A 26,565-nucleotide genomic window follows, 5' to 3' on the forward strand; every position below is an offset into this window, starting at 1 on the left:
CCCTCTGTTGTTCCTGGGGAGTGTTGGCCCCTACCCCCGGTATCTTCCTACATTGGCCCCCATCCTTGGAGAAGGAGCTGTCAGTTTCTGGATTCCATTTCCCAGTATTTACTTTTGTCTGAGCCCTCTGTTGTCCCCTCCCCCCTGTATCTCCATACATTGGCCCCTGCGCATGCATCGTGAACATTTCTATATATTTAGATTAAGGATGGGGGGTGATGATGTGCCCTGGGACCCAGGGAACTACATAAAGAATCCCAACCCGGGGGGGGGTCAAATAGCGAAGCCCCATAGTCCCGTAGCAACAGACAGGCCCAGACAGAAGGAGGGGGGGTCATATGGGCCATTTGGCGCGGGCCTCCGAATCTAAAGGGGGCCTCGGTCAGCATATTCACAATCAGTGAAATTAAAAAAGTAACAAAAGGGTTAAAAACAGGGCCACCGGTAGGGGATTGTAAATGGGGTGGGGGGTGTGCACTGCAAATATCTGAAGACTTAAACTGGGGAGAGAAAGTGAATGGTTGTTTTTTTATATAAAAAAAAGACACAGAGGCTTACAATCCGTTGTTTCTCCTAAAATAAGACATACCCATAAAATAAGACATATTTATTTTTGTCTTGTGGATTTTTTGGGGGTAGTGGTGCTAAATTGTAAAGTAAAAACCCCTTGCCGTGCCCCCAAGTGTGTTGCTGTGGGTTATCTACCCCCCACCCTACATCAGCCCATGACCTGTTTGGGCTCCTCCTCCCCCCACCTCCCACCCAGGGCTCCATTTGGGATAGTATTTAATGGGCTGTAGACCTGAGGCCTAGTATGTAAAATGGAGCCAAGGCCTCCTGTTTTACAGGATCTCGTGGTAGAGGCGGGGTTTGTGGGTGTGGTGCATTGTTGTGGCTAATCCCTGTGACTGGCCCCATGATCTATTCAGTTTGTCCCCCCCCCCATGACCGGTGTATCTCATGACGTTTTGAAGGATGGTATTTATTTTTGTCTTGTGGATTTTGGGGGAGGGGGTAGTGTTGCTAAATGGTAAAGTAAAAACCCCTTGCAGTGCAGGGGCCTACATAAATCAAAGGCCGTGCTGTGGCTTGGGCCAACCCCCTCCCCCAGGCAGGCCCCGACCTCCACTTGGCAATGTTGGTTTTTTGGTGGGTTTTTTTTGGGGGGGGGTAGTGGTGCTAAATGGTAAAGTAAAAACCCCTTGCCGTGCCCCCAAGTGCGTTGCTGTGGGTCCCCCTCGGGCCTGCCAGGGGCCTAAAACAAAGGCCTAGATAATGGCCGCCTTGGTGGTTTGAGTTGCTTGGTTGATGATGATGTCATTTGGTTTGTGGGTGTGGCTTAGATTTCACAGAAAGGGAGGGGGTGTACTGTGGGAGGAATTCCACTTGAGGGCGCTGTTTGAGTTGGTGGAAAACCAGGTCTGTACCTGCGCAGGTGTGCGATTTGAGGGATTTTTGCCCCCAACAACGTGCGGGGAGTGGCCTGGATCGTTGTGTCAAAATTTCAGGATGATCGGTCAAGCGGTTACGGAGAAAAGTGGAACCTGGATTTTCATGATTTTTACATTTATATATATATAGATTAAATTTCACGAATTAAATTTCAAATTAAATAATCATATAACATCTCTGCTTTAAAAATTGGCTTCCAACCGACACATCCAGTGGGTTTTTCCCCAACTCCTTTCCTACTGCATTATATAACAAATTCTTATTTTTTAACCAAAGTATTTTTTACCCTCCAATACAATTCTTTTGTCATTTTTCTTCCGCTGCTCATATCTCAAATCCTGCTCAAAAGTTCATTTCTTTTTCAAATAGTCCCAAAAAAGGCCTCAATTTTTCTATTAAAAGTTCATCCTTTTGGTCTCATAATTTTGCTGTCAGCTTAGCCATTTCCGAATAGTCCATTACTTTTAGAAGCCGTTCCTCCTTCATTGGAATCTTCTCTAATTTCCTTTCCTGAACATATATCATTCTAGCTGCTTTTGTCACATACGTAAATAGTTTGGTCATCTTCTTTGGAATGTCTGCCCCTATTATCCCTGCAAGAAAGGCTTCACATCTTTGGGGAATAACCAACTTAAACATCTTCTTCAGCATCTCTCACCTTTTTAAGGCTGGATCTTTAACTGACAAAAAAAAACACAGCCTGATTTCCATTTCTCTTATGTGTAAGACATCTGAACAACACTTAAATGAGCTAAATAAAAAAAATAGAATTCAAATGGAGAGCTGCCCTGTGCTAAGTAGGACACATGGACACTCTATTATTGATCCCGAAGAATTATAAAATTGCAGAGTTGGAAGGGACCCTGAGGATTATCTAATCCCAACCCCCAAGCATTGCAGGAATAATAATAATAATAATAATAATAATAATAATAATAATAATAATAATAGTTTGGATGTGATATCCCGCTTTATCACTACCCGAAGGAGTCTCATAGCAGCTAACACTCTCCTTTACCTTCCTCCCCCACAACAAACACTCTGTGAGGTGAGTGGGGCTGAGAGACTTCAGAGAAGTGTGACTAGCCCAAGCTCACCCAGCAGCTTCATGTGGAGGAGCGGAGAGGCGAACCCCGTTCCCCAGATTACGGGTAACCACTACACCACACTGGCTGTCACATATGGGTATAAAACCCGCAGCCTTTTTTTATAATATATTTTTATTAATTTTCCAATTAAAAACAATTATATCACATCCATTATTTCAAATTATACAAATACATATCAATCAGACCGAATGTTATGCCAAATCATCTAAAATTTTCGGGGTTTCCATGCTTCAAGAAATTGGGGATTCCTCGCAACTGCCCACTGCCGTCTTTTTCTAAAGTCCAAATCGTCACTCAAAGTCTATAATAGTCCCGATCTTTCCCCTACAGTCACAAAGATGTTTTCCTCTTTCATCCGATTTTTTCCCAGCTGCTGAGAAGTATCAAACGAGATTTCACATATGTTCTTTCTCCTGTGTGAGTTAATCAGTCCGGCCTCCCCATAAATCTTCTTGGTCTGGAGCGTCCCTGTTGCGTCGGTCTTTCAACACTGAGCAGCGCCATCTTAGAAAACTCAAATCACTTTCGTTTTCTTCTCATTAACAATCTTTATAAAATTTACAGCTTTTCCAGGCAGAAGACCCAGCCGTCACATTATGCATAGACTCTTGATAAATTAGTGGCTCTCCTTGCCCTATAGCTGAACTTAGCTTCAGGTCGCTGTTCAAATTCAAAGTGCGTCACACTCATAAATCCTCTGAACGCTTTCCAGGCACTCCTTCTATCCAATTAGAGGGGGGCTTCTCTCGTCAACTATTTTGCATCTTCAAAAAATATACTCAATATCAACAGTTTATAATAGTTCATTGCTCACACAGATATCTTTTATTTCTCGTTCGTTCCAAATAAGCAAGGACATCACGTCCGGGAAGGTATGGAGTAACTCGTAGAGTATATGAAAAATAAATAAAAAAACTCACTTCCCTTGTCGTTCCGTCCCCATCAATCCTTCTTCCAGATAAAATACAGCCTTTGACTCCTCACCCTCAGCAGCGTAGATTCCTCGGCAGTAAACAGAGCTTCTGCCCCTCCTTCTGAAGTATGTCCATGAATTTAAACCTAATTATCTTCTTTAATCATGGAGATCCCGCCCTGCAGTTTGGCGTCCGGGAGTTCCGACATTCCTCATAAGTGCTTTCAGCCCAAGCCCCCCCCACTCCTTGAACAGTCGGAGTGGGTTTGGGGGCATCGCGGGCCAGCGGCCCCTCTCCGTAACCCCCGGAGAGGGTAGGGGGTTGCCATTTACTCCCCTAGCAACCGCCAAATTCCTCATGAAGGTCGGAGGGATGGAAAAAAGGTCAGCCATTCCTGCAGGTGGAACCGGAAGCCTAAAACCCGCAGCCTTGCTGCTACCAGCACTAAGCTCTAACCAATTGAGCTATCCAACAAATAATCCAGGCAGAGCCAGTAATATGTTCCTATGGATTCCCAGGTTGCCACCAGAAGACCTTTGGAATGTCCAAGCCCAAGACTCAGTTGCAACAACTTGTTGAACAATTCATTGACATCTACTACACGTACTCTGGGAATTCTTCAAGCATCGACAAGCAGGCATTTAAGAAGATGATGGACGAGCAGTTTCCTGACATTGATGAGGTGAGGGGGAGATAAGAAGAGGCAGGGTTCCTTTGGCCATGTTAAGAGGGGGGAGGGGCTGAAATCTCACCAGGTCTCTGCTTTGAATCATGCTCTGAAAACAAAGCATATCTAGGGATGGGAAGAAATGTCTGTTTTAGTCTCTTTTCAGTCTTAAATTCTGTTATCCCCATTTGCAATCCATTAAAAAATGTTTTTTAAATAATTATTTCATGTAAACATATTTTTGTACAGTGGTACCTCGGTTTACAAACACAATTGGTAACGGAGGTCTGTACTTAACCTGAAGCGTACTTAACCTGAAGTGAACTTTCCCATGGAAAGTAATGGAAAGTGGATTAATCCATTCCAGACAGGTCCGCAGAGTACTTAAACTGAAACTACTCAAACCGAGGCGTACATAAACCGAGGTATGACCATATGCATTTTTGCCAAATACAGTCATACCTTGGTTTAAGTACGCCTCGGTTTGAGTATTTTCAGTTTAAGTACTCTGCGGACCTGTCTGGAACGGATTAATCCACTTTGCATTACTTTCAATGGGAAAGTTCTCTTCAGGTTAAGTTTGCCTCAGGTTAAGTAAAGACTTCCGGAACCAATTTTGTTTGTAAACCGAGGTACCACTGTATACACATTTTTGCAAAACACCTTTCCTTAATAAGCTGTATCTTTGTATGTTATTATTGCATAGATTATAGCATATTAATTTTTATACACATAACTTGGCTGGGGAAATGCAACAAACACATCTGAAGTCTTCTCTCCTCCATTTCCCCACCCCCAACACTGCAGTCTCCCTTGAAGAAACAAAAGAGAGACCAGCTCTTCGACGAGGCAGACATAAACAAGGACGGCAAACTGAGTTTTGATGAAATGGGGCACCTGATTGCAAAATTCATTGCTGCAACACATGACAGACTCCGCAAGTAAGAAGGGCGTCCCCTTGGCCACTGGAAAAATGGCTCAGAAAATCCTCCAGGAGACGGTGCTCAGGGGCGCGTTGGATACTAACCTTCCAAACACACACAAACCCCTTTCCACATTCACTAGCTTGGAATGTAATGCTTTGGCAATAGAATACGAAATAAACATCTAACTTGGAAATCATTTGGTGTCTTATTTCAACCTCATTCTGATAAACTGCAATTCTGACAAATTGCAATACACAGGGTTGGGTTGTTTTTGAGCCAGAACTCACCAAAAGTTAGGGGGGCACCATTGCCATTATAAGAGATCAAGTGAGGCACTCATGGTGAGTTCCGGCACTTCATTTCCTGGAAAAATAGCATGGATGATATATGCTTTCAGCCTAACTATCTGCCAAAACTCGAAAAACTGGAAAATATAAAGATAAATATCCCAAGTGGATATAATTCTGGAGACCTAGTAAACATGGTGAAATTGACTAATACAGTTGGGGCAGAGAGGGTGGGCAATTTTGGAACTGTTTTCTTCAGAAATGGAGAGTTTTCATTATGTGTTGGTGCAACAGAGTGCAAGGAAATGGTTGTTGTTAAATGTAAATCCATAGATGCTGCCAGGGATACTCTTAAATATCTTGGTGTGTACACCTTCAATTTATTCTGTTAGCACAAGGATCTCAACTTGCATAACAGAACTTTACCTTTCTTGTCTCCCTAGGCTCTCCACCCCTCCAAAAGGGTTGGGGAAGCTCTCAGAACAGAGGGATGATGGAATAGGGTGTGTGCGGGTGGTGCTGTGGTCTGAATCACAGAGCCTAGGGCTTGCCGATCAGAAGGTTGGCTGTTCGAATCCCCGCGACAGGGTGAGCGGGAAGGTAAATGGCATTTCTGTGTGCTGCTCTGGTTTGCCACATGACCTGGAAGCTGTACGCCGGCTCCCTTGGCCAATAAAGCAAGATGAGCGCCGCAACCCCAGAGTCGGTCATGACTGGACCTAACGGTCAGGAGCCCCTTTACCTTTACCTATTTTCATCAGATAAATGTTGAAGGGTTCGGAGTACCAGCTATTATTGCAGGGATTGTAAACTTGGACAGGCGGTAGTGTCACAGTTGCTGTTAGACTCCAATTCCCACCAGCAATAGCCACCATAGATCAATGCTCAAGGATGATGAAGCCCAGCAACACCTGGAGAGCCACAGGATCCGCATCCCTGCTTTGGAAACCTGTTTTTAGATCTAGAGGTATGAAGGTCTAGGAAACCCCCAGAAAAATCTGATCGGCCACCGTTAAAACAGGACATGGGACTGGATGGGTCTCATCCAGTGGCAGAACTTCTCTTACGTTCCAGTGTTTTCCTAGATTGCCAAATGTCGAAGCCCAAGACTCAGTTGCAATACCTGGCTGATCAATACATTGAATTGTATCTCACTTATGCTGGGAGTTCTGGCACCCTTGACAAGCAGAAATTTCAGAAGATGATGGACGAGCAGTTTCCTGACATTGCTGAGGTGAGGAGCGGGGATAAGAAGAGGCAGGGGCAAATGTTGGCCACTCAAAGGCCAGAGCACACATTTGGGCCAATGTGCGGAGTTTTAAGAAGTTGATTGACGAGCAGCTTCCTGACATTCCTAAGGTGGATGGCTATGTCTGTTTCTCTCACATCTTAAAATTCAGCTCGCCACATTTGTACTGCAATTTGCGTGTTGTTGTTTTTTAAGTCTTTAATGAAATTTCAAAATGTACATAATCATATGTGCCCTAAGCATGTCGAGACGTAAACAAAAGCGAGAAAACGAAAAAGTGAAACAGAAGGGAAAATAAAGGGGGGAGGGGGGAAAACCCCAAAACTGTATATTTTACAAGGTTGTTATTGCACTTCACCAGATCTTAAGCTATTACAGTATTTGTAAGAATGGATTCCAAATATCATTGAATTTGACCATGGCAAGTCTGCGTTTATATGCAAGTTGTTCATAAACAAACCTGACATCTTCCCTTCTCCATCACTGGATTCTTAACAGAAAGAGCAAGCAAAAGACAAACTCTTCCAAGAGTTGGATGCAAACAAAGACAACCAACTGAGTTTTGACGAAGTGAGCCGGCTGATCGCAAGATACCTTAATGATACCCATGAAAAGTTCAAGCATCTGTAGAAAAGCGGGCTGAGAGTCAGACAATGAAAAGAAGACCCAGCAAATTCTCCAGGGGCTCTTTTCAGGGGTGTGTTGGATACCAACCTCCCCCCCCCTCCAACCCCTGCTCACATTCTCTTGTTGAGAACCAAATACTTTGGCAATAAAATAAGAAATAGATGTTTAACCTGGAAATTCTCAGATGTGTCATTTCACTCCAAAAAGAACCCTGTGAGGTAGGTTAGGCAAGGTGTGAGAGTTCATGGCTGAGTGGGGACTTGAAGCCTGATCTCCCAGAGTCTAGTGTAACCCTCTAATCACTACACCACACATGTCTCTCTCAGTTCAACTATGCAATTCTATGATTCTTCTGGATCAGGATTAAGGACTACGTGAGTCCTATGTAGGACAGGGCAGCTCCCCATTTGAATGCTATTTCTTATTTAGCTCATTTAAGTGTTGTTCATATGACTTACACATATATCTACTTATATATTGACTAATTGCATTATCTACTTACCCAAGTTTCTAATGCAAACATGCAACATGTATTGGGGACTATCTTAAAAGAATGTAATTTTGCCATGATGCAATAAGAGAAGTAGAAATAACCCCAGGATGTGCACTCCTGACAAAGCTGTCTGTTATTTTTGTTTTTTAGTTAGTTAAAGATCTGGCCTTAAATTGCAATACGAAGGGGTTGTTTTGAGCCAGAACTCACCAAACGTAAGGGGGGCACCATTGCCATTACAGTCATACCTCGGTTTGAGTATTTTCAGTTTAAGTACTCCGCAGACCTGTCTGGAATGGATTAATCCACTTTCCATTACTTTCAATGGGAAAGTTCGCTTCAGCTTAAGTACGCTTCAGGTTAAGTACGGACTTCCGGAACCAATTAAACTCATACTTTGGGTTAAGTACGCTTCAGGTTGAGTACTCCACGGACCCATCTGGAACTGATTAATCCACTTTCCATTACTTTCTTTTTTAAAAAAATATATTTATTAAGAATTTTCTGAAACAACAAGGCATACACACCCACACAACAGAAAAAAAAACAATATAAAAACAAAAGCAAAATACAAAATACAAAAAATACCACAATACAAAAATTACAAAAAGAAAACAAAAATTCTAACTTATAAAACTTATCTCCAATCTAATGACTAAAACTTATCTCCAATCTAATCAGCATTTGAGGAATGTTGGAGGGTATGCAATGTTTTTACGGGATCAGAGGCCTTTCAGGAAATACCTAAAATCAAATATTAAGCCAAGTGATGCCCAGAAACTGGATGAGGCCAAAGGGAACGGGCAGTGAAAAGCTAGTTTTGCAAGACTTTGCTTCAGCCGCATTCCCTCTAGTTCCCTTTCCTTGTAGTTGCTCACTTAGACATGTAGAAGCAAGTTGAATGAATGAATGAATAATTTATTACGGTCAGAGACCAGCTTTTAAAACACGTTTGGGGGAACAATCCCAAAGGACAAAACATACATATAAAACTTTATACAATTATAAAATTAATGTTTATAAATACAGTGAGCATAAGGTGCTTAAAACTTTAAGATAAGCTGCCGCAGAGAACTGGCCTTGGGTCGCTCGGAGAACCAGATTTAAGGACTTTCAAATGAACGAGTTTGGCTCAGGGGAAGGTCTATATCTGCAGATCTGAACACGGAATCTGGCGACCATCTGGGTTGTCTTCTGATCTTTGCCTAACAGGAGCAGGATGTTTATTTGCTTTTCCGTGAGCTCAGCTAGCCTCACCAGCTGTGGCGTAGCGTGGGTTGTCAGCACCCGGGGCAAGGCAAGTAATTTGCACCCCCTAACCCGTGGATTTTAGCACTCGAGTCTCTTCCACTAGATTAGTTAAAGAAACCCTTACCCCCTAAGCACATGTATTGTTTGTTATGAAAATACTGATGTAATTAAAGTAAAATGCATCTAAATACAAGTTTATTTTCAAACACTTTGGTGCAAATTTTAGCCTGCTTTAGTATTTTAACCTTTTGTATGTTTAAAAATGGTGGTAAATTTTCCTCAATTTTATTGTTTTATCCTTTTGTAAACCACTTTGAGCAGTTTTTTCACTTTCAAGTACAAGTGTAGATAATATGTTTTTGTAATCACCGTTTATATCCCAGGATTCAAGGTGGTTTATCAAAATAAAACATAATAAGCTAAAAAAATTGAATTATGGTGCTGGAGGAGACTCTTGAGAGTCCCATGGACTGCAAGAAGATCAAACCTATCCATTCTGAAGGAAACCAGCTCTGAGTGCTCACTGGAAGGACAGATCCTGAAGCTGAGGCTCCAAAACTTTGGCCACCTTATGAGAAGAGAAGACTCCCTGGAAAAGACCCTGATGTTGGGAAAGATGGAGGGCACAAGGAGAAGGGGACGACAGAGGACGAGATGGTTGGACAGTGTTCTTGAAGCTACCAACATGAGTCTGACCAAACTGCGGGAGGCAGTGGAAGACAGGAGTGCCTGGCGTGCTCTGGTCCATGGGGTCACGAAGAGTTGGACACGACTAAATGACTAAACAACAACAACAAGCTAAAAATATGGAAAATATAATCACTAAAAAGAAATTAAAAGCTATCAGAACTTAAACTATATATTTTTTAAAAAGCCTCCAGGAAATGCCAACTGCAATTTCTTCAAATTGTATATTCAAACATGAGGTCTAGCATCTTGATTGTTAAAATGAGGCTATTTCAGATCCAACTGCCTGCAGCCCATGGAGAATGGCTGGTAGAAAAAACCAGGCTCTGCAACTCAGAGGGAGGCAGCAGGAGCATGCATGAAGATGAGAGACTTGGGACCTCAAAGAGCTCTGGTCACTTTGAACAGATTCGCGGCCCATGTGCAAGTGCACTTGAACTCGCAACCCTGCAGAGCCTGACCGGAGGAGCAAGCAGCCCACCTGGCACTTCCACGAAGGCCGACGTGGGGCTGGCGGTGGTGTGGACAGGCAGGATGTCTGCGTAAGTTTCATCCAGGGAGAGCAGGACATTGGCGGCTTGCTGGCCCGTTTCAAGCATCACCTTCATCTATTGATGCAAAAATTAAGAATTCCCAGTCTCACGTGTTGATCCCAAACAAGAAAGAGCAATACTCAACTGAGACCATATATTTATCTGGACCAAATGTTGCAAGCATTTGCTAATAATTTATAATTGCTAGGACTGTCTTCTTTATTTTCACTTTTCCAAGCATTGTGGGAGACTCCAGTCAGAATTGTCTTTATTCTGCTTCCAAAGAACACCTCTGGCCATATCCATCAGAAGCTATTTTGTCACTTCCGGTCTGTCGCGGCGGAGAGAAGGACGCAGGGACCTCGCGTGCCGATGTCCCTGGCTTCGCGGAGGGGGGGGAGGTCCGCAGAGCGAGCGGATTCCCCGTAAAAACACCGGGTAGAGAGTCCCGGTGACTCATGCGCCCAGCGGCTGCTCCGTTTTTTTGCGGATCCCCCGCTGCCCGAGAGCTCAATAGAGCGATCGAGAGCCGGTGGGGTGGAACCGCGGGAGCCATTTTGGGCTTGATCTTACCTCCGAGAAGTGAAGCTCCGAGTCCCGACCCGGCAAGCGGCGGATTCTTCCGAAATAAATTTGAACTTCCAAAAAAGTAAGTGGAATTGTGAATTAACCAAAGACTTTGTTTTTGGTTTTGAGAGACGGTTTTTCGAAATTTTGGCTTGTTTAATGGAAATGCTGATCCAATTGGGGGAAAAGACTTAGGGAGAGGAGATGGAGTTTAAAAATGAATGGAAAAAGTTGTGCTTTCTGGAGGGAATTATAAGAGCAGCTTAGGAAAGAATCTAAGTGAATGTAAATTTTTGTAAGATAAGTTAGATTTAGGCAGAAAGCTGTCTACTCTTCTTTCCTTACTCTGAGATACTCAGTGGCAGGGGGTGCTCGGAGGGGTAAGGAGGGGATATAATGGAACCTTGGAAATGCTGTGCCTCACGGATTTCCCTTGTGGCAGGAGGGGGTCTGTGGGAGGGCAGCATGGAAAAGGAGGAGGGTTGAGTTAATATTATAAGAAAAGGATTTTAATCTGAAATAGAAAACCCGCCATCAATTTTAGATTTTGTTTTAAGGAAAACCAGGAGGAAGACTATCGAGGAAGTCACAAGTATAAGGTTAAGGTAATAAGAATTGGGGAGGTAAAACTCTCCCCTATTATGTCTGTATTATGTTTGTATTGTGTTAAGATATACTTATGAAAGAGTTGGGGGAATCCAATCCTCAGAACTCCTCCACTCCTGTCCTCTCAGTGGCAGGGGGGGGAGAGGGGGGAGGAGGGAGGGGGGAGGCTAAACCCAACTTACAATGGACCCCTTTGTTGCTCAAAGCACACTGGTTTCACTGGTGGCAGAGGTGAACCAGTGGGTGGAGGGAGAACGAAGGGACAGTATTATATTGTATGTTTGTGTAGCTGTTTAGTTTTGTTTGTAAAATCAATAAAAATCATTTAAAAAAAACAAAAAAAAACAGAAGCTATTTTGTCGCTGGAACAACTTTTTCTAATTTGCATCTTTATCAAGGAGGCTTTATTTTTGATCTAATGAATGCAGCCTGCATTAAGCATTTCACTACTTATTTGCCCTGATAAAGGGTTGAATCCCATGCTGGTTCTACTCAGAGTAAACCCACCTGTGAGGGACAGAGGGTATCGCGAAGTCCCTCCCCTCCTGAGTTCAAGCCCATCCCCGAGCGCAGGGGAAAGCAGGGAGAGTTCCGATTCCAGTGGGGAAGCAGGAAGTCGTGTCCGAGGCTCAGACAAGGTAGCGGAGCCAGGGTCCCAGGTGGGACAAGGGGGGCAGACCCATCCCCCCAACTCCGGAATTACGCAGAAAGAGGAGAGGAAAGAGGATGGGTCTCCCAAAGTTGTTATGTTGGAGAAAAACGCGCCAAACGCCATTCGGAGGTTCTGATTCAAGCTGAGAAGATGTGTTCTTGTAAATAGCATTGCCTTCAGCACTGTAAATACGCAGCACCAATAAAAGATAAAATGCAGAGCGGTGTAGAGTCGTTACTCTGAAGTAGCCCACTCCGGCCACTGTGACAGCAACCTCCGAATCTTTTTTTGGGCTACTTTGGAGTTGCCGGGATGAGCGCGCCAGAAGCGGAGAAATGGCGGCAGATCGCAGAGAAAGCCCAGCAAGACCTGCAGCAACTGGCGTTGCAGGCACAGGGAGAATTAAAGGCAGCAAAAGAAGAGACGCAGAAGGTCCAGGAGGACAGGCAACACCTTGCGGAACAGGTGAGAGCGCTGCAGGAGAAAGAGCAGCAGTTAAGGGCGGTAGCAGTGGACCTCCAGAACAAGCTGGATGCAGAGAAAAACAAGGGAGGAGGGGGACCCCAACTCCAAGTGCTACCAGGAAGGAGAGCAGGGACCCTAGTAAGCAAGTTCAATGGAGATCCGAGGGAATATCATGGCTTTGAGACTGAGATCGTGTATGCTCTTGAGCTGCACCATGATGAGTTCCCTGATGATGGGCACAGAGTAGCATTTATAGTGGAACACCTCACCGGGGCAGCCAGGGAGTGGCTTAGACCGTTAATTGCGACAAAAAATCCTTGCATGAAGGATGTCAAACTATTTTTAGGGGCTTTAAAAACGATGTATGCGTCTGATAGCCATCTGGACCAGACCAAAGAGGAACTGCATAATTTGCGACAAGGAAAAATGACAGTTCGCCACTATTGGTCAAGATTCACCATGCTGGTGCACAGACTGGGGTGGGACCCGCACTCGCCTCCGATGCAAGCTGCGTTCTATTTGGGGTTGCATGAGGATGTCAAAGATGAGCTCTCGAGAGGTCCAAAGCCCAATAGCATGGATGAGCTCAGCAAAGCGGCTCTGGCGGTGGGGGTGAGACAGGAATCCCGGTGGAACGACAAGCAAGCAACACGCGCAAAGCGAGCTTGGTTCCCACGGTCGCAGGAGAAGCCACTCCCCCAACAGCCATCCCAGGCCATGACAGGGGCCAGCCAAGACCAGGAACCCATGCAAATTGATAGCGCGCGCGCGGGGGCTTTTCAAACCCCAGCGGCGCCAAGACGCAAGGAGGGAAGAGGCGGGAATTGCTTTCTCTGCAACTCCCCTCAGCATCTCGTCAGAGACTGCCCACATCGCAGGGAGTGGCAAGGAAAGGCGGGAACGGTTGTGCCCTCCCCCACTGACACAGCACCACAGCAGGGAAACAAGACAGCCTGGCTGCAGGAGACAAGGGGCAGCAGCCAGGCGCAATCGGCAAACAACAGCCCCAGCACACCCACCCGCACAGCGAGGAGCAGCACCAGCCCACCCCCCCCAGAGCAGGGGTGGTTCTAGAAGTGACGCTAACGCTCCCTAATGGGTATCCCCTGATGGTCCTCGCGTTAATCGACTCAGGTGCCTCTGCCAACTTCTTTTCGAGAAACTTTGCGGAAGCGCACCAGATCCAACTTCTGCAGCTGGATTTTCCCCTGCACGTCTCCACCATTGACGGCAGGGAATTGCTGGGAGGGGCCATCACCCACCAGACCCCCCCCCCCATGAGAATGACGGTGGGGCGACACTCAGAGACACTGGCATTCAACGTCACCACCATCTCCGACCCCCCTATCGTCTTGGGCATGAGCTGGCTGGCGCGCCATGACCCCTCCATCAGTTGGCACCAGAGATGCATCACGTTTGGATCGGACTTTTGTCTGGAACATTGCATGCAGCGCCAACCAGGGGAGGGGCCTCCAATAGCCACGGTGGCCACCATGCACATCAAGGGGGGTGAGGCGATACCCAAGCCGTACTGGGACCTGCAGGAGGTCTTCAGTGAAGCGGAATCCGACCACCTACCCCCGCACAGGTCGTTTGACTGCCAGATCAACCTGGTGCCGGGGGCCACGCTACCCCCAGCCAAGCTGTACTCCATGTCAGATCAGGAGCTGGAGGATCTGCGTGCGTTTATAGACAAGAACCTCAAGAGGGGGTTCATCAGAGAAAGCAAGGCAGCGGGGGGCAGCCCGGTCTTCTGGGTGGACAAGAAAGACACGCAACAGCGCCGCCTGGTGGTGGATTTTAGACGCCTGAACAACATGACAGAACCGGTGGCTTTCCCAATGCCCAGAGTGGACGATCTGCTGACAGCGGCACGCAGGGGCAAGATCTTCACCAAGCTCGACCTGCGGGGGGCGTACAACTTGATCAGGATCCGGGAAGGCGATGAGTGGAAGACCACGATGTTCACGCCTCTGGGCTCTTTTGAATATCTGGTGATGCCCTTCGGTTTGCAAGGGGGCTCAGCATGCTTCCAGGCCTTCATGCACCACGTCCTGGGGTCCCTCCTCTTCAAGAACTGCTTGGTCTTCCTAGATGACATCCTTATATACTCCAATGACCCAGTGCAGCATGTAAAGGATGTCAGGGAGGTGTTGCAGCGCCTGAAGGAGCACCACCTGTATGTGAAGCTGGAGAAGTGCAAGTTTCACACCAAAGAGGTGGACTTCCTGGGCTACAAACTGTCAGACAAGGGGCTAGCGATGGACAAGGACAAGGTGCAGGCCATCCTGGACTGGCACAGCCCCAGGACGCGCAAAGATGCCCAACGCCTACTAGGCTTCGCCAACTTCTACAGGAAGTTCATCAAGAATTTCTAACGGGTTACGGCTCCCATCACTGACTGCCTGAGAGGCAAGCAGAAGTTCAGGTGGACACAGGAGGCGCAAGCAGCGTTCGAAAGCCTCAAGAGGGTGTGCGCTTCAGACCAGAACCTGTTCCACGTGGTGCAGGATGCGCCCCTACGCGTGGAAACCGACGCTTCAGACAGAGATTTGGGAGCGATCCTGTTGCAACTGGATGCCAACAGAGAGTGGAGACCCTGTGCCTTTTTCTCCAGAAAGCTGACACAGCCAGAACGCAACTACACGGTGTTTGATAAGGAACTTCTCGTGATCCATTCTGCGTTTAAACACTGGAGACATTTCCTGGTGGGCGCCAAGCACCCCATTCAGGTGTGCACAGACCACAAAAACCTGGAGTTCTGGAGAACAGCCAGGGTGCTCAACCAGCGGCAGATACGGTGGGCAGAGTTCTTCTCGCACTTCAACTTCTCCATCCACTACATACCGGGGGAGCAGAATGTCAGGGCGGATGCCCTCTCCCGCAAGCCAGAGTACATGGAGGAGGAGTTGCCACCAGCACCCCGACACGTGTTTCCCCCGTCGGCATGGTCCTGCGGAGCAGCAGTGGTGAGCGAGGCAGAACTCACAGCACTGACGGCAGCAGATGAGTTTGCCACCCGCATCTTCAGAGACCTACGAGGGGGGAGGGAGCAAGCAAAAGACTTTGCGGAATGCGGGGGGCTCCTTTTTTACAGGGGAGCCCTGTACCTGCCCACCAACCAGCTCAGAGGTAAGGTCCTCAAGCAGATGCACGACAACCCAACGGCGGGTCATTTTGGAAGGGACAAAACCACTCACCTAGTCATGAGACACTTCTGGTGGCCAGGGGTGCGGGAAGATGTTCGGGACTATGTAAGGGGCTGTGACACCTGCCAGCGAGCAAAGGTGGTCAGAGCACCACCAGCAGGGTTGCTGGAGCCATTAGCCACACCGCACAGGCCGTGGGAAGTAGTGTCCATGGACTTCATCACAGACCTGCCTTCGTCCAGGGGCAAGACCGCAGTGTTGGTGGTGGTGGACCTCATGTCCAAAATGTGCCATTTTATACCGTGTGCCAGGGCGGTCTCTGCAGAAGAGACAGCCAAACTGTTTGTTGACCACGTATTCAGACTGCATGGATTACCTTTAAGAGTTATTTCGGATCGAGGCCGCCAATTTGTTTCCAGGTTCTGGAGGCGGCTCATGAACCTCCTGCAGGTGGAGGTCAGCTTGTCGACGGCTCGGCACCCGCAGACCAATGGACAGGCGGAGAGGGTCAACGCCATTCTGCAGCAGTACCTGAGATGCTACGTCAGCCAGAGGCAAACGGACTGGGTGGATCGCCTGCCACTGGCAGAATTTGCCTACAACAATGCGGTGCACGTCTCCACAGGGGTGTCGCCCTTTAAGGCCAACTACGGGCGCGACCTCAGATCTTTCCCGGAGAGGGAGGGGGAGGAGGAGGGCCCACAGGCAGAGGATTGGGCAGAGGAACTGGAGACGGTGCACCAGCAGCTCAGAGAACACTTGGAGAGAGCCAAGGAAGCGTACAAGAAGGGGGCCGATCGCCACAGGCGACAAGGGGAGGTCATCAGGGTGGGGGACAAGGTTTGGTTGTCCTCGGAGGGCCTTCCCACCAGAGGGAGGTGCAAAAAGCTGGCACCCAGACGGCTGGGCCCCTTCACGGTCACGCAACAGGTCAACCCGGTTGCCTTTAGGCTGGCACTGCCAGAGGACATGAGGGTGCATCCAGTGTTTCATAGATCGCTGCTGTCGCCGTACAGGGAAAGCAGCAGGCTCCGAGACAGCGAACAGACCCCCGAGGGAGGGGGGGAGAGGGGAGGCAGGGAGCAACTCAATGAGGCCACGGCCATCCTTGATTCACGGAGAGGGGTGGGGGGCCTGGAGTACCTCATGGCATGGGAGGATGCCCCTCCGTCCCAAAATGAATGGGTTCCGGCCACTCAGATACAGGAGGAATTCTTGGTGGAAGAATTTCACGCCCTCTTCCCACACAGACCCAAGCCCTGGCACATGGAATGGGAGGGGGAGGGGGAGGGGGAGGAAGTAGTGGAGAGCAGTTCACCATGGGGATGGGAAGCGGAGTTTGAGGACCAGGAGGATGAAGTATGGGCGTCTCCGAGGTCCACCCAGTCAGAGGAACAGGCAGACTGGCAGCGCATTTTTACCCCCACCAGCTCTGACACCACAGACTTTTTGGGATTTCAGTCCTCCCAGGCGGAAGGAGGGAGCTCGCAGGACTGGGGGGAGGTGTTCACACCTACAGGCTCGGAAGGTACAGAGTTTTTAGGCTTTCAGTCGTCACCGACACCTGGGGAGCCCCCTGGGAGGGGAGAAGGGAGCTTGGGAGGGGGATGGATGTGAGGGACAGAGGATATCGCGAAGTCCCTCCCCTCCTGAGTTCAAGCCCATCCCCGAGCGCAGGGGAAAGCAGGGAGAGTTCCGATTCCAGTGGGGAAGCAGGAAGTCGTGTCCGAGGCTCAGACAAGGTAGCGGAGCCAGGGTCCCAGGTGGGACAGGAAGGGGCAAGCAAGGGGGGCAGACCCATCCCCCCAACTCCGGAATTACGCAGAAAGAGGAGAGGAAAGAGGATGGGTCTCCCAAAGTTGTTATGTTGGAGAAAAACGCGCCAAACGCCATTCGGAGGTTCTGATTCAAGCTGAGAAGATGTGTTCTTGTAAATAGCATTGCCTTCAGCACTGTAAATACGCAGCACCAATAAAAGATAAAATGCAGAGCGGTGTAGAGTCGTTACTCTGAAGTAGCCCACTCCGGCCACTGTGACACCACCGAAAATAACGGGCATCCCAAACATTCATTTCAGCGGATCTGCTCTGAGTAAAATCTAGCGGGACTCAACCGAAAGCTATGTAAATATCAAGTTAATCCTACCACATCGGTTTGTCTCCTGCAGGAAGTTCAGTGTGGGCCGGAAGCTTGCCTCTACAGCTTTAAACACCGATTAAAACTATCTCCTTGTTTGCTAAATCTTTCATAAGAGGTGTGTTTCCCACCATTTCAAGCCTTAACGGCGGCAAGCTCCAATGAACGTTTTTACTTTGAAGTAAATCTCGCCTCAGCCAATGGCTCTTTTCTCCGCTCCCCTCCCACCCAAGCGTGCCAAGGACCGCAGGCTTCCTTGCGAGCATTGAGCTCGGTAGGACTTACTTCTGAGTAAACATGCGTAGCGTGGAATCGGCTTGCCCTTTCGCGGGAGTCCTGGACATAGAAATGGCTGACAACATATAAGCAGAAGAGCACTCTCTACAATACATGGCACAGACCGATGAGTTAGCAAGTCACTTAAAGGATTGCGGATCCACTTGGCTCCCTCCCTCCTTTTCCTCTCTCCTCGCCCACGTGGGCGCCTCCAGGGGACGCCGCCGCGCCACGAAATCCTTCCCCTCGGCGTGGAAACGGCTTCCCGGCGCTGCTCCGTTCCGCCCTGGAAACGTTCCCCCGGCCAGCTCAGCCAAGGCGACCGTGGGCGGCTCTGCTCGGGCGGCGTTTCGGCCCCATCGGAGGCCAAGGACAACTTCCTTGGGGAGCCGGCGACGGTTTCTGTTTGGGCTGCTGGGCGGGCGGGCAGAGCTGCGAGTGCGAGCACGCCCACCCCAGATGTTGCACCCAGTGCAGCTGCCCCCTCTGCCCCCCACACGCTACGCCACTGCTCACCAGATTGGAATCAAGGATCACTTCATAGAAGGGACATCTAAAAAATTGATGCTCTGGGCTTCCTGTCCCCCCCCCCCATGAACAGGCGCAGAGTCTTTGGGCGTATGGGACTTTTTTTTGTAAAGCAAGTTGATTCTTTGTAAAACAGCCAGCAGACGAGATTAAACCCGCCCACCCACCTGATGCTTGGAGAAAATAGAATCTCTCTCTCACTGAATAAAAAGAGGAAGACAAAAACAAAGGGAAGCATACAAACACATACAGGGACGTAAGTGTGTGGGTCTCCCGCTCAGGCAGAAATTTAAAATCCTCTTAGTATACTTAAATATGGGGGGGGGAGCACTACTACAGGGTCACCGGTTGGAGGAGGAGAGGAAGAGCATGAACGCAAAGGAGAGGAAAAGGGAAGATGGAGGGAAGAAAGGAGGAAAGTGAAAGATGAAGGAGAAGGGTGGAAAGCGGAGAAGGATGTAGGGAGAAAAGGAGTAGGTAAAATATAAAAAGGAAGGATGGTGTAAGGGGACAATCATGGTAATGGATGGAAGGAGAAGCGGGTGTGTGGAATACAGGAAAAGAGCTGAGGAAAGAGAAAAGAAGGGATGGGAGGGAGAGAGAAAGGAGGATGGGACAGGGAAGGGAACCAGAGGATGGATAAAAGGGATGAAGGATTAACAGGAAGGCAGGAGGATGCTGTGTTCTACATAGATCCATCGATTGCTACTTGTAGCCAGAAGTAGTCCTACTCAGAGTAAACCCATTGCAATACACATGGTTCACATCAGTCTATGTGTTTTAGCAGGGTCTCCTCTGGGTATAAGTTGGCTGCATATGGAAATCATTCCAACCATTGCAGCAAAGAATGTACCCAGCACCCATATTGCGCAAGAATGCATGCTGTTTCCAGAAACTTCGGGCCCCACCTATATCCACAAAACAGTTTAACCGCAATGTGATTAATGAGTTCTAAGAGAGCAATGAGTTCTAAGAGAGCAATGAAAAGAGATGCCGCACCGCGGGTGTAAACCTGTTGTTCCTAAATGATGAACGGTGATTGGCCACAAGCAGCAGGGAGGGAGCCCCAGCCCCCAGAGGTGCCTTGCTGAAGGAAGATCTCCATCAGATACCTTGAGCACCAGGTGCTCAACATGGGAGTGTCATTTGAGAAGGAGCCAAGATTTCATAAGTGGGGGTGGGATCAGGACTCTGGATAGGGTATAAGAAGTGGGAGCAATTTAGGGCTCTTCATCCAACTTTGGCGCATTCGAACTCTCTTGTTTATCACCAACCAAGGTAAGCTGAAAACTATGGGAAGCTTTCTTGAGTTCTTGTTGGGTTATTCATTGGACATAGGGTGCTAAACCTTTTTGAGATTATCAGCTAGGGCAGGGCTGAGAAACCTGTAGGCAAGGCTCCAGATGCTCGGGAATCGAATTCCCACCAGCCCCAGCCAGCATGGTCAATGGACAAAGATGACCAAGTCCGGCAACATCTGGTGGACTGTAGGTTCCCCATCGTTGCAGTAGCTCTAACACAATTCAAGGTGCTCACATTGGTATTTAAAGCCCTAAATGTCTCCTTCCCTGCAGACCCTCTCAAGTGATATGGCCGGGCCTCTTTGTAGGTCCATCACTCTCTGGAGTTCAGTTGGTGATGGTGGCCTGGAGAAGACCTTCTCTGTGGCAGCCCATTAGTTGTGAATCTCCTTCCACACAGAGGTGCATCATAGAATCATAGAATATTAGAGTTGGAAGGGACCCCAAGGGTCATATCGTCTAATTCCCTGTAATGATGATGATGATGATAATAATAATAATAATAATAATAATAATAATAATAATAATAATAATAATAATTTATTATTTATACCCCGCCCATCTGGCAGGGTTTCCCCAGCCACTCTGGGTGGCTTCCAACAGAAAAATAAAATAAAATAATCTATTAAACATTAAAAGCCTCCCTAAACAGGGCTACCTTCAGATGTCTTCTAAAAATCTGGTAGCTGTTTTTCTCTTTGACATCTGATGGGACGGCGTTCCACAGGGCAGGTGCCACTACCGAGAAGGCCCTCTGCCTGTTTCCCTGTAACTTGGCTTCTCGCAATGAGGAAACTGCCAGAAGGCCCTCGGTGCTGGACCTCAGTGTCCGGGCAGAGCGATGGAGGTGGAGGCGCTCCTTCAGTTATACTGGACCGAGGCCATTTAGGGCTTTAAAGGTCAGCACCAACACTTTGAATTGTACTCGGAAACGTACTGGGAGCCAATGTAGGTCTTTCAAGACCGGTGTTATGTGGTCTTGACGGCCGCTCCCAGTCACCAGTCTAGCTGCCGCATTCTGGATTAGTTGTAGTTTCCGGGTCACCTTCAAAGGTAGCCCCACGTAGAACAAATTGCAGTACTCCAAGTGGGAGATAACAAGAGCATGCACCACTCTGGCAAGACAGTCTGCGGGCAGGTAGGGTCTCAGCCTGCGTACCAGATGGAGCTGATAGACAGCTGCCCTGGACACAGAATTGACCTGCGCCTCCATGGACAGTTGTGAGTCCAAAATGACTCCCAGGCTGCGCACCTGGTCCTTCAGGGGCACAATTACCCCATTCAGGATCAGGGAGTCCTCCACACCTGCCCGCCTCCTGTCCCCCAGAAACAGTACTTCTGTCTTGTCTTGTCAGGATTCAACCTCAACCTGTTAGCCTTGCAATGCGGAAATCACAGCTAAAGCTGGCATTGTAGATGACCATCCAACCTCTGCTTAGAAACCTGAAAGGAATGAGATTCTACAACTTCCTGAGGGAGTCCATTCCACTGTCAAGCAGCTCTTGCTGTCAGAAAGTTATTCCTGGTTAGTCGGAATCTCCTTTCTTAACTTGATTCCATTGGTACATCCAGCACCCTCATCATACAGCTTCCAGTATAGATGCACCCCTTTTTGCTGGCTTTTAATATGGTGCGTTAAGGTTGAAACCTGCCTTGGGACCTTACGGGAAAGGGTGGAGAATAATGACAAGCTCAGAACTTTGTGAGCATCTGCATAGATGAAAACCCAGAAAAACTGAACCCCCCTTATTTTCTGGTCCCCCACGCCTCCCCATGCCTAAAAGCAGAGAACACATTAGAGAGCTGGCTGCTGGGGTTCCTTTGCACGAGGAGATCTAACAGAATCTGGTGGGTCACCACATTGGCACTCCCTGTTCTGTCTACCGCGACCTGGTGCTCTCCATATGTTTTGCATTACAACTCCCATGAACCCCAACATCATGGCAATGGGTTCCTCACCCCTTGACTGCCCTAGTGGAGATGGTAGCAGTGGGAGGTTTCACGGTTGAAGGGCAGTGAGCAATGGTCTTAGCAATGGTCTTAGCTCAGGATTTTATAGAAGGTTCTATTTCCTCCCCGACATTTTGTTTTGATTCTCACAAGAACCCAGTGAGGTAGGATCAAAGATGGGAGGCCAACCTGTGGCACTCCAGATGTTGCTGGACTCCAACTCCCATCATCCTTGACCATCGACCATGGTGGCTGGAGTTGATGGGGGCCAAGGACTTCGGGGGGGGGGCAAGGAAATCCTTGTGCTAGCAGAACAACATGGCTGTGTCCAGTCCAAGATTTTTAAGAGTATACCTGGCAGCATCTATGGATTTACATAGAACAACAACAATTTCCTTGCACTCTGTTACGCTGATGCATTATGAAAGTTCTCAATTTCTCAAGAAAACGGTTCCAAGGCTGCCCACTTCCTCTGCCCCTGGCTGTGTCCGTCAATTTCCCCTTGTTTACTAGGTCTCCAGATTTTGCATATCCAGCCTTCAACACCTGGGATATTTATATTTTCTTGTTTTGACAAAACCAACACATCCAGTGGTTTTTTCCCAACTCCTTTTCTACTGCATTATATAACAAATTCTTATTTTTTAACCAAAGTATTTTTTACCCTCCAATACAATTCATTTGTCATTTTTCTTCCGCTGCTCATATCTCAAATCCTGCTCACAATTTCATTTCTTTTTCAAATAGTCCAAAAAAGGCATCCATTATTTCTATTAAAAGTTCATCCTTTTGGTCTCATAATTTTGCTGTCAGCTTAGCCATTACCAAATATTCCATTACTTTTAGAAGCCGTTCCTCCTTCATTGGAACCTTCTCTAATTTCCTTTCCTGAACATATATCATTCTAGCTGCTTTTGTCACATACGTAAATAGTTTGGTCATCGTCTTTGGAATGTCTGCCCCTATTATCCCTGCAAGAAAGGCTTCGCGTCTTTGGGGAATAACCAACTTAAACATCTTCTTCAGCATCTCTCACCTTTTTAAGGCTGGATCTTTAACTGACCAAAAAAACCCCAAACAAAACAGCATAATTTCCATTTCTCTTATGTGTAAGCCATCTGAACAACACTTAAATGAGCTAAATAAAAAATAGAATTCAAATGGAGAGCTGCCCTGTGCTAATAGGACACATGGACACTCTATTATTGATCCTGAAGAATTATAAGATTGCAGAGTTGGAAGGGACCCTGAGGATTATCTAATCCCAACCCCCAAGCATTGCAGGAATAATAGTAGTAGTAGTAGTAGTAGTAGTAGTAGTAGTTTGGATGTGATATCTCTCTTTATCACTACTCGAAGGAGTCTCAAAGTGGCTAACACTCTCCTTTCCCTTCCTCTCCCACAACAAACACTCTGTGAGGTGAGTGGGGCTGAGAGATTTCAGAGAAGTGTGACTAGCCCAAGCTCACCCAGCAGCTGCATGTGGAGGAGCGGAGAGGTGAACCCCGTTCCCCAGATTACGAGTAACCACTACACCACACTGGCTGTCACATATGGGTATAAAACCCGCAGCCTTGCTGCTATCAGCACTAACCTCTAACCAATTGAGCTATCCAACAAATAATCCAGGCAGAGCCAGTAATATGTTCCTATGGATTCCCAGGTTGCCACCAGAAGACCTTTGGAATGTCCAAGCCCAAGACTCAGTTGCAACAACTTGTTGAACAATTCCTTGACATCTACTACACGTACTCTGGGAATTCTTCAAGCATCGACAAGCAGGCATTTAAGAAGATGGTGGACGAGCAGTTTCCTGACGTTGATGAGGTGAGGGGGAGATAAGAAGAGGCAGGGTTCCTTTGGCCATGTTAAGAGGGGGAGGGGCTGAAATCTCACCAGGTCTCTGCTTTGAACCATGCTCTGAAAACAAAGCATATCTAGGGATGTGAAGATATGTCTGTTTCAGTCTCTTTTCAGTATTAAATTCTGTTATCCCCATTGCAATCCATTTAAAAAAATGTTTTTTTTAAATAATTCTTTCATTTAAACATATTTTTGTACTGTGGTACCTCGGTTTACAAACAGAATTGGTTCCGGAAGTCTGTACTTAACCTGAAGTGTACTTAACATGAAGTGAACTTTCCCATTGAAAGTAATGGAAATTGGATTAATCCGTTCCAGACAGGTCCGCAGAGTACTTAAACTGAAAATACTCAAACCGAGGCAAACCAAGGTATGACTGTATGCATTTTTGCCCAATACAGTCATACCTTGGTTTAAGTACGCCTCGGTTTGAATATTTTCAGTTTAAGTACTCTGCGGACCTGTCTGGAACGGATTAATCCAATTTCCATTACTTTCAATGGGAAGGTTCACTTCAGGTTAATGGGAAGGTTCACTTCAGGTTAAATACGGTTCAGGTTAAGTACAGACCTCCGGAACCAATTGTGTTTGTAAACCGAGGTACCACTGTATACACATTTTTGCAAAGCACCTTTCCCTAATAAGCTGTATTTTTCTATGTTATTATTGCATAGATTATAGATATCGATCGATCAATAAATAAATAAATAAATAAATAGAGATGATAGATAGATAGATGATAGATAGAGATGATAGATATATTTGTGCACACTTTACTGTAGCATATTAATTTTTATACACATAACTTGGCTGGGGAAATGCAACAAACACATCTGAAGTCTTCTCTCCTCCATTTCCCCACCCCCAACACCGCAGTCTCCCTTGAAGCAACAAAAGAGAGACCAGCTGTTCAAGGAGGCAGACAAGAACAAGGACGGCAAACTGAGTTTTGATGAAATGGGCCACCTGATGGCAAAATTCGTTGCTGAAACTCATGACAAACTCCGCAAGTAAGAAGGGCGTCCCCTTGGCCACTGGAAAAATGGCTCAGACAATCCTCCAGGAGACGGTGCTCAGGGGCGCGTTGGATACTAACCTTCCAAACACACACAAACCCCTTTCCGCATTCACTAGCTTGGAATGTAATGCTTGGCAATAGAATACGAAATAAACATTTAACTTGGAAATCATTTGGTGTCTTATTTCAACCTCATTCTGAAAAACTGCAATTCTGACAAATTGCAATACACAGGGTTGTTTTTGAGCCAGAACTCACCAAATGTCAGGGGGGCACCATTGCCATTATAAGAGATCAAGTGAGGCATTCATGGTGAGTTCCGGCACTTATTTTCCTAGAAAAATAGCATGGATGATACATGCTTTCTGCCTAACTATCTGCCAAAACTCGAAAAACTGGAAAATATAAAGATAAATAACTCAAGTGGATATACAATTCTGGAGACCTAGTAAACATGGTGAAATTGACTAATACAGTTGGGGCAGAGAGGGTGGGCAATTTTGGAACTGTTTTCTTCAGAAATGGAGAGTTTTCATAATGTGTTGGTGCAACAGAGTGCAAGGAAATGGTTGTTGTTAAATGTAAATCCATACGTGCTGCCAGGGAGACTCTTAAATATCTTGGTGTGTACACCTTCAATTTATTCTGTTAGCACAAGGATCTCAACTTGCATAACAGAATGTTACCTTTCTTGTCTCCCTAGGCTCTCCACCCCCCCTAAAGAAAAACTGTTCCAGAGGGTTGGGGAAGCTCTCAGAACAGAGGGATGATGGAATAGGGTGTGTGCGGGTAGTGCTGTGGTCTAAATCAGAGAGCCTAGGGCTTGCCGATCAGAAGGTTGGCGGTAAGAATCCCCGTGGCGGGGTGAGCTTCCATTGCTCGGTCCCAGCTCCTGCCAACCTAGCCGTTCAAAAGCACGTCAAAGTGCAAGTAGATAAATAGGTACTGCTCTGGCGGGAAGGTAAATGGCATTTCTGTGCGCTGCTCTGGTTTGCCAGAAGCGGCTTTGTCATGCTGGACACATGACATGGAAGTTGTATGCCGGCTCCCTTGGCCAATAAAGCAAGATGAGCGCCGCAACCCCAGAGTCGGTCACAGCTGGACCTAACGGTCAGGTGTCCCTTTACCTTTACCTGTTTTCATCAGATAAATGTTGAAGGGTTCGGAGTACCAGCTATTATTGCAGGGATTGTAAACTTGGACAGGCGGTAGTGTCACAGTTGCTGTTAGACTCCAATTCACACCAGCAATAGCCACCATAGATCAATGCTAATGGATGATGAAGCCCAGCAACATCTGGAGGGCCACAGAATCCCAATCCCTGCTTTGGAAACCTGTTTTTAGATCTAGAGGTATGAAGGTCTAGGAAACCCCCAGAAAAATCTGATCGGCCACCATTAAAACAGGACGTGGGACTGGATGGGTCTCATCCAGTGGCCAAACTTCTTCTGTTTTCCTTGATTGCCAAATGTCGAAGCCCAGGACTCAGTTGCAATACCTGACCAATCAATACATTGAATAGTATCTCACTTATGCTGGGAGTTCTGGCACCCTTGACAAGCAGGAATTTAAGAAGGTGATGGATGAGTAGTTTCCTGACATTGCAGAGGTGAGGAGCGGGGATAAGAAGAGGCAGGGGCAAATGTTGGCCACTCAAAGGCCAGAGCACACATTTGGGCCAATGTTGCAGAGTTTTAAGAAGTTGATTGACCAGCAGCTTCCTGACATTCCTATTGTGGATGGCTATGTCTGTTTCTCTCACATCTTAAATTCAGCTCGCCACATTTGTGCTGCAATTTGCGTGTTGTTGTTTTTTAAGTCTTTAATGAAAGTTCAAAATGTACATAATCATATGTGCC

The 26,565-nt window shown here is 47.1% G+C and overlaps 1 protein-coding gene across 5 annotated transcripts in view; it reads left to right on the forward strand.

Moving 5' to 3' along the window:
* LOC118076606 (protein S100-A12-like) overlaps positions 1 to 26,565 on the forward strand; it is a 39,545-nt gene that overhangs the window by 4,094 nt on the left and 8,886 nt on the right. The window contains exons 2-4 of one of the 5 annotated variants that reach the window (XR_009556952.1): positions 3,994 to 4,157; positions 4,950 to 5,955; positions 6,441 to 6,589. Coding sequence is in view for 1 of the 5 variants with exons in the window: in XM_060269976.1 (XP_060125959.1) it covers positions 6,441 to 6,589; positions 7,103 to 7,234 (281 nt within the window). In the remaining 4 variants the exon portion in view is untranslated. Of the gene's footprint in view, positions 1 to 3,993; positions 4,158 to 4,949; positions 5,956 to 6,440; positions 6,590 to 7,102; positions 7,401 to 19,858; positions 21,401 to 24,727; positions 26,316 to 26,565 lie in introns of those variants that run through there. The other 4 variants (XM_060269976.1, XR_009556953.1, XR_009556955.1 and 1 more) reach the window with 4 other exon arrangements.

Source organism: Zootoca vivipara, chromosome 17 (genome assembly GCF_963506605.1).
Source record: "Zootoca vivipara chromosome 17, rZooViv1.1, whole genome shotgun sequence".
NCBI classification, from domain to species: Eukaryota; Metazoa; Chordata; class Lepidosauria; order Squamata; family Lacertidae; genus Zootoca; species Zootoca vivipara.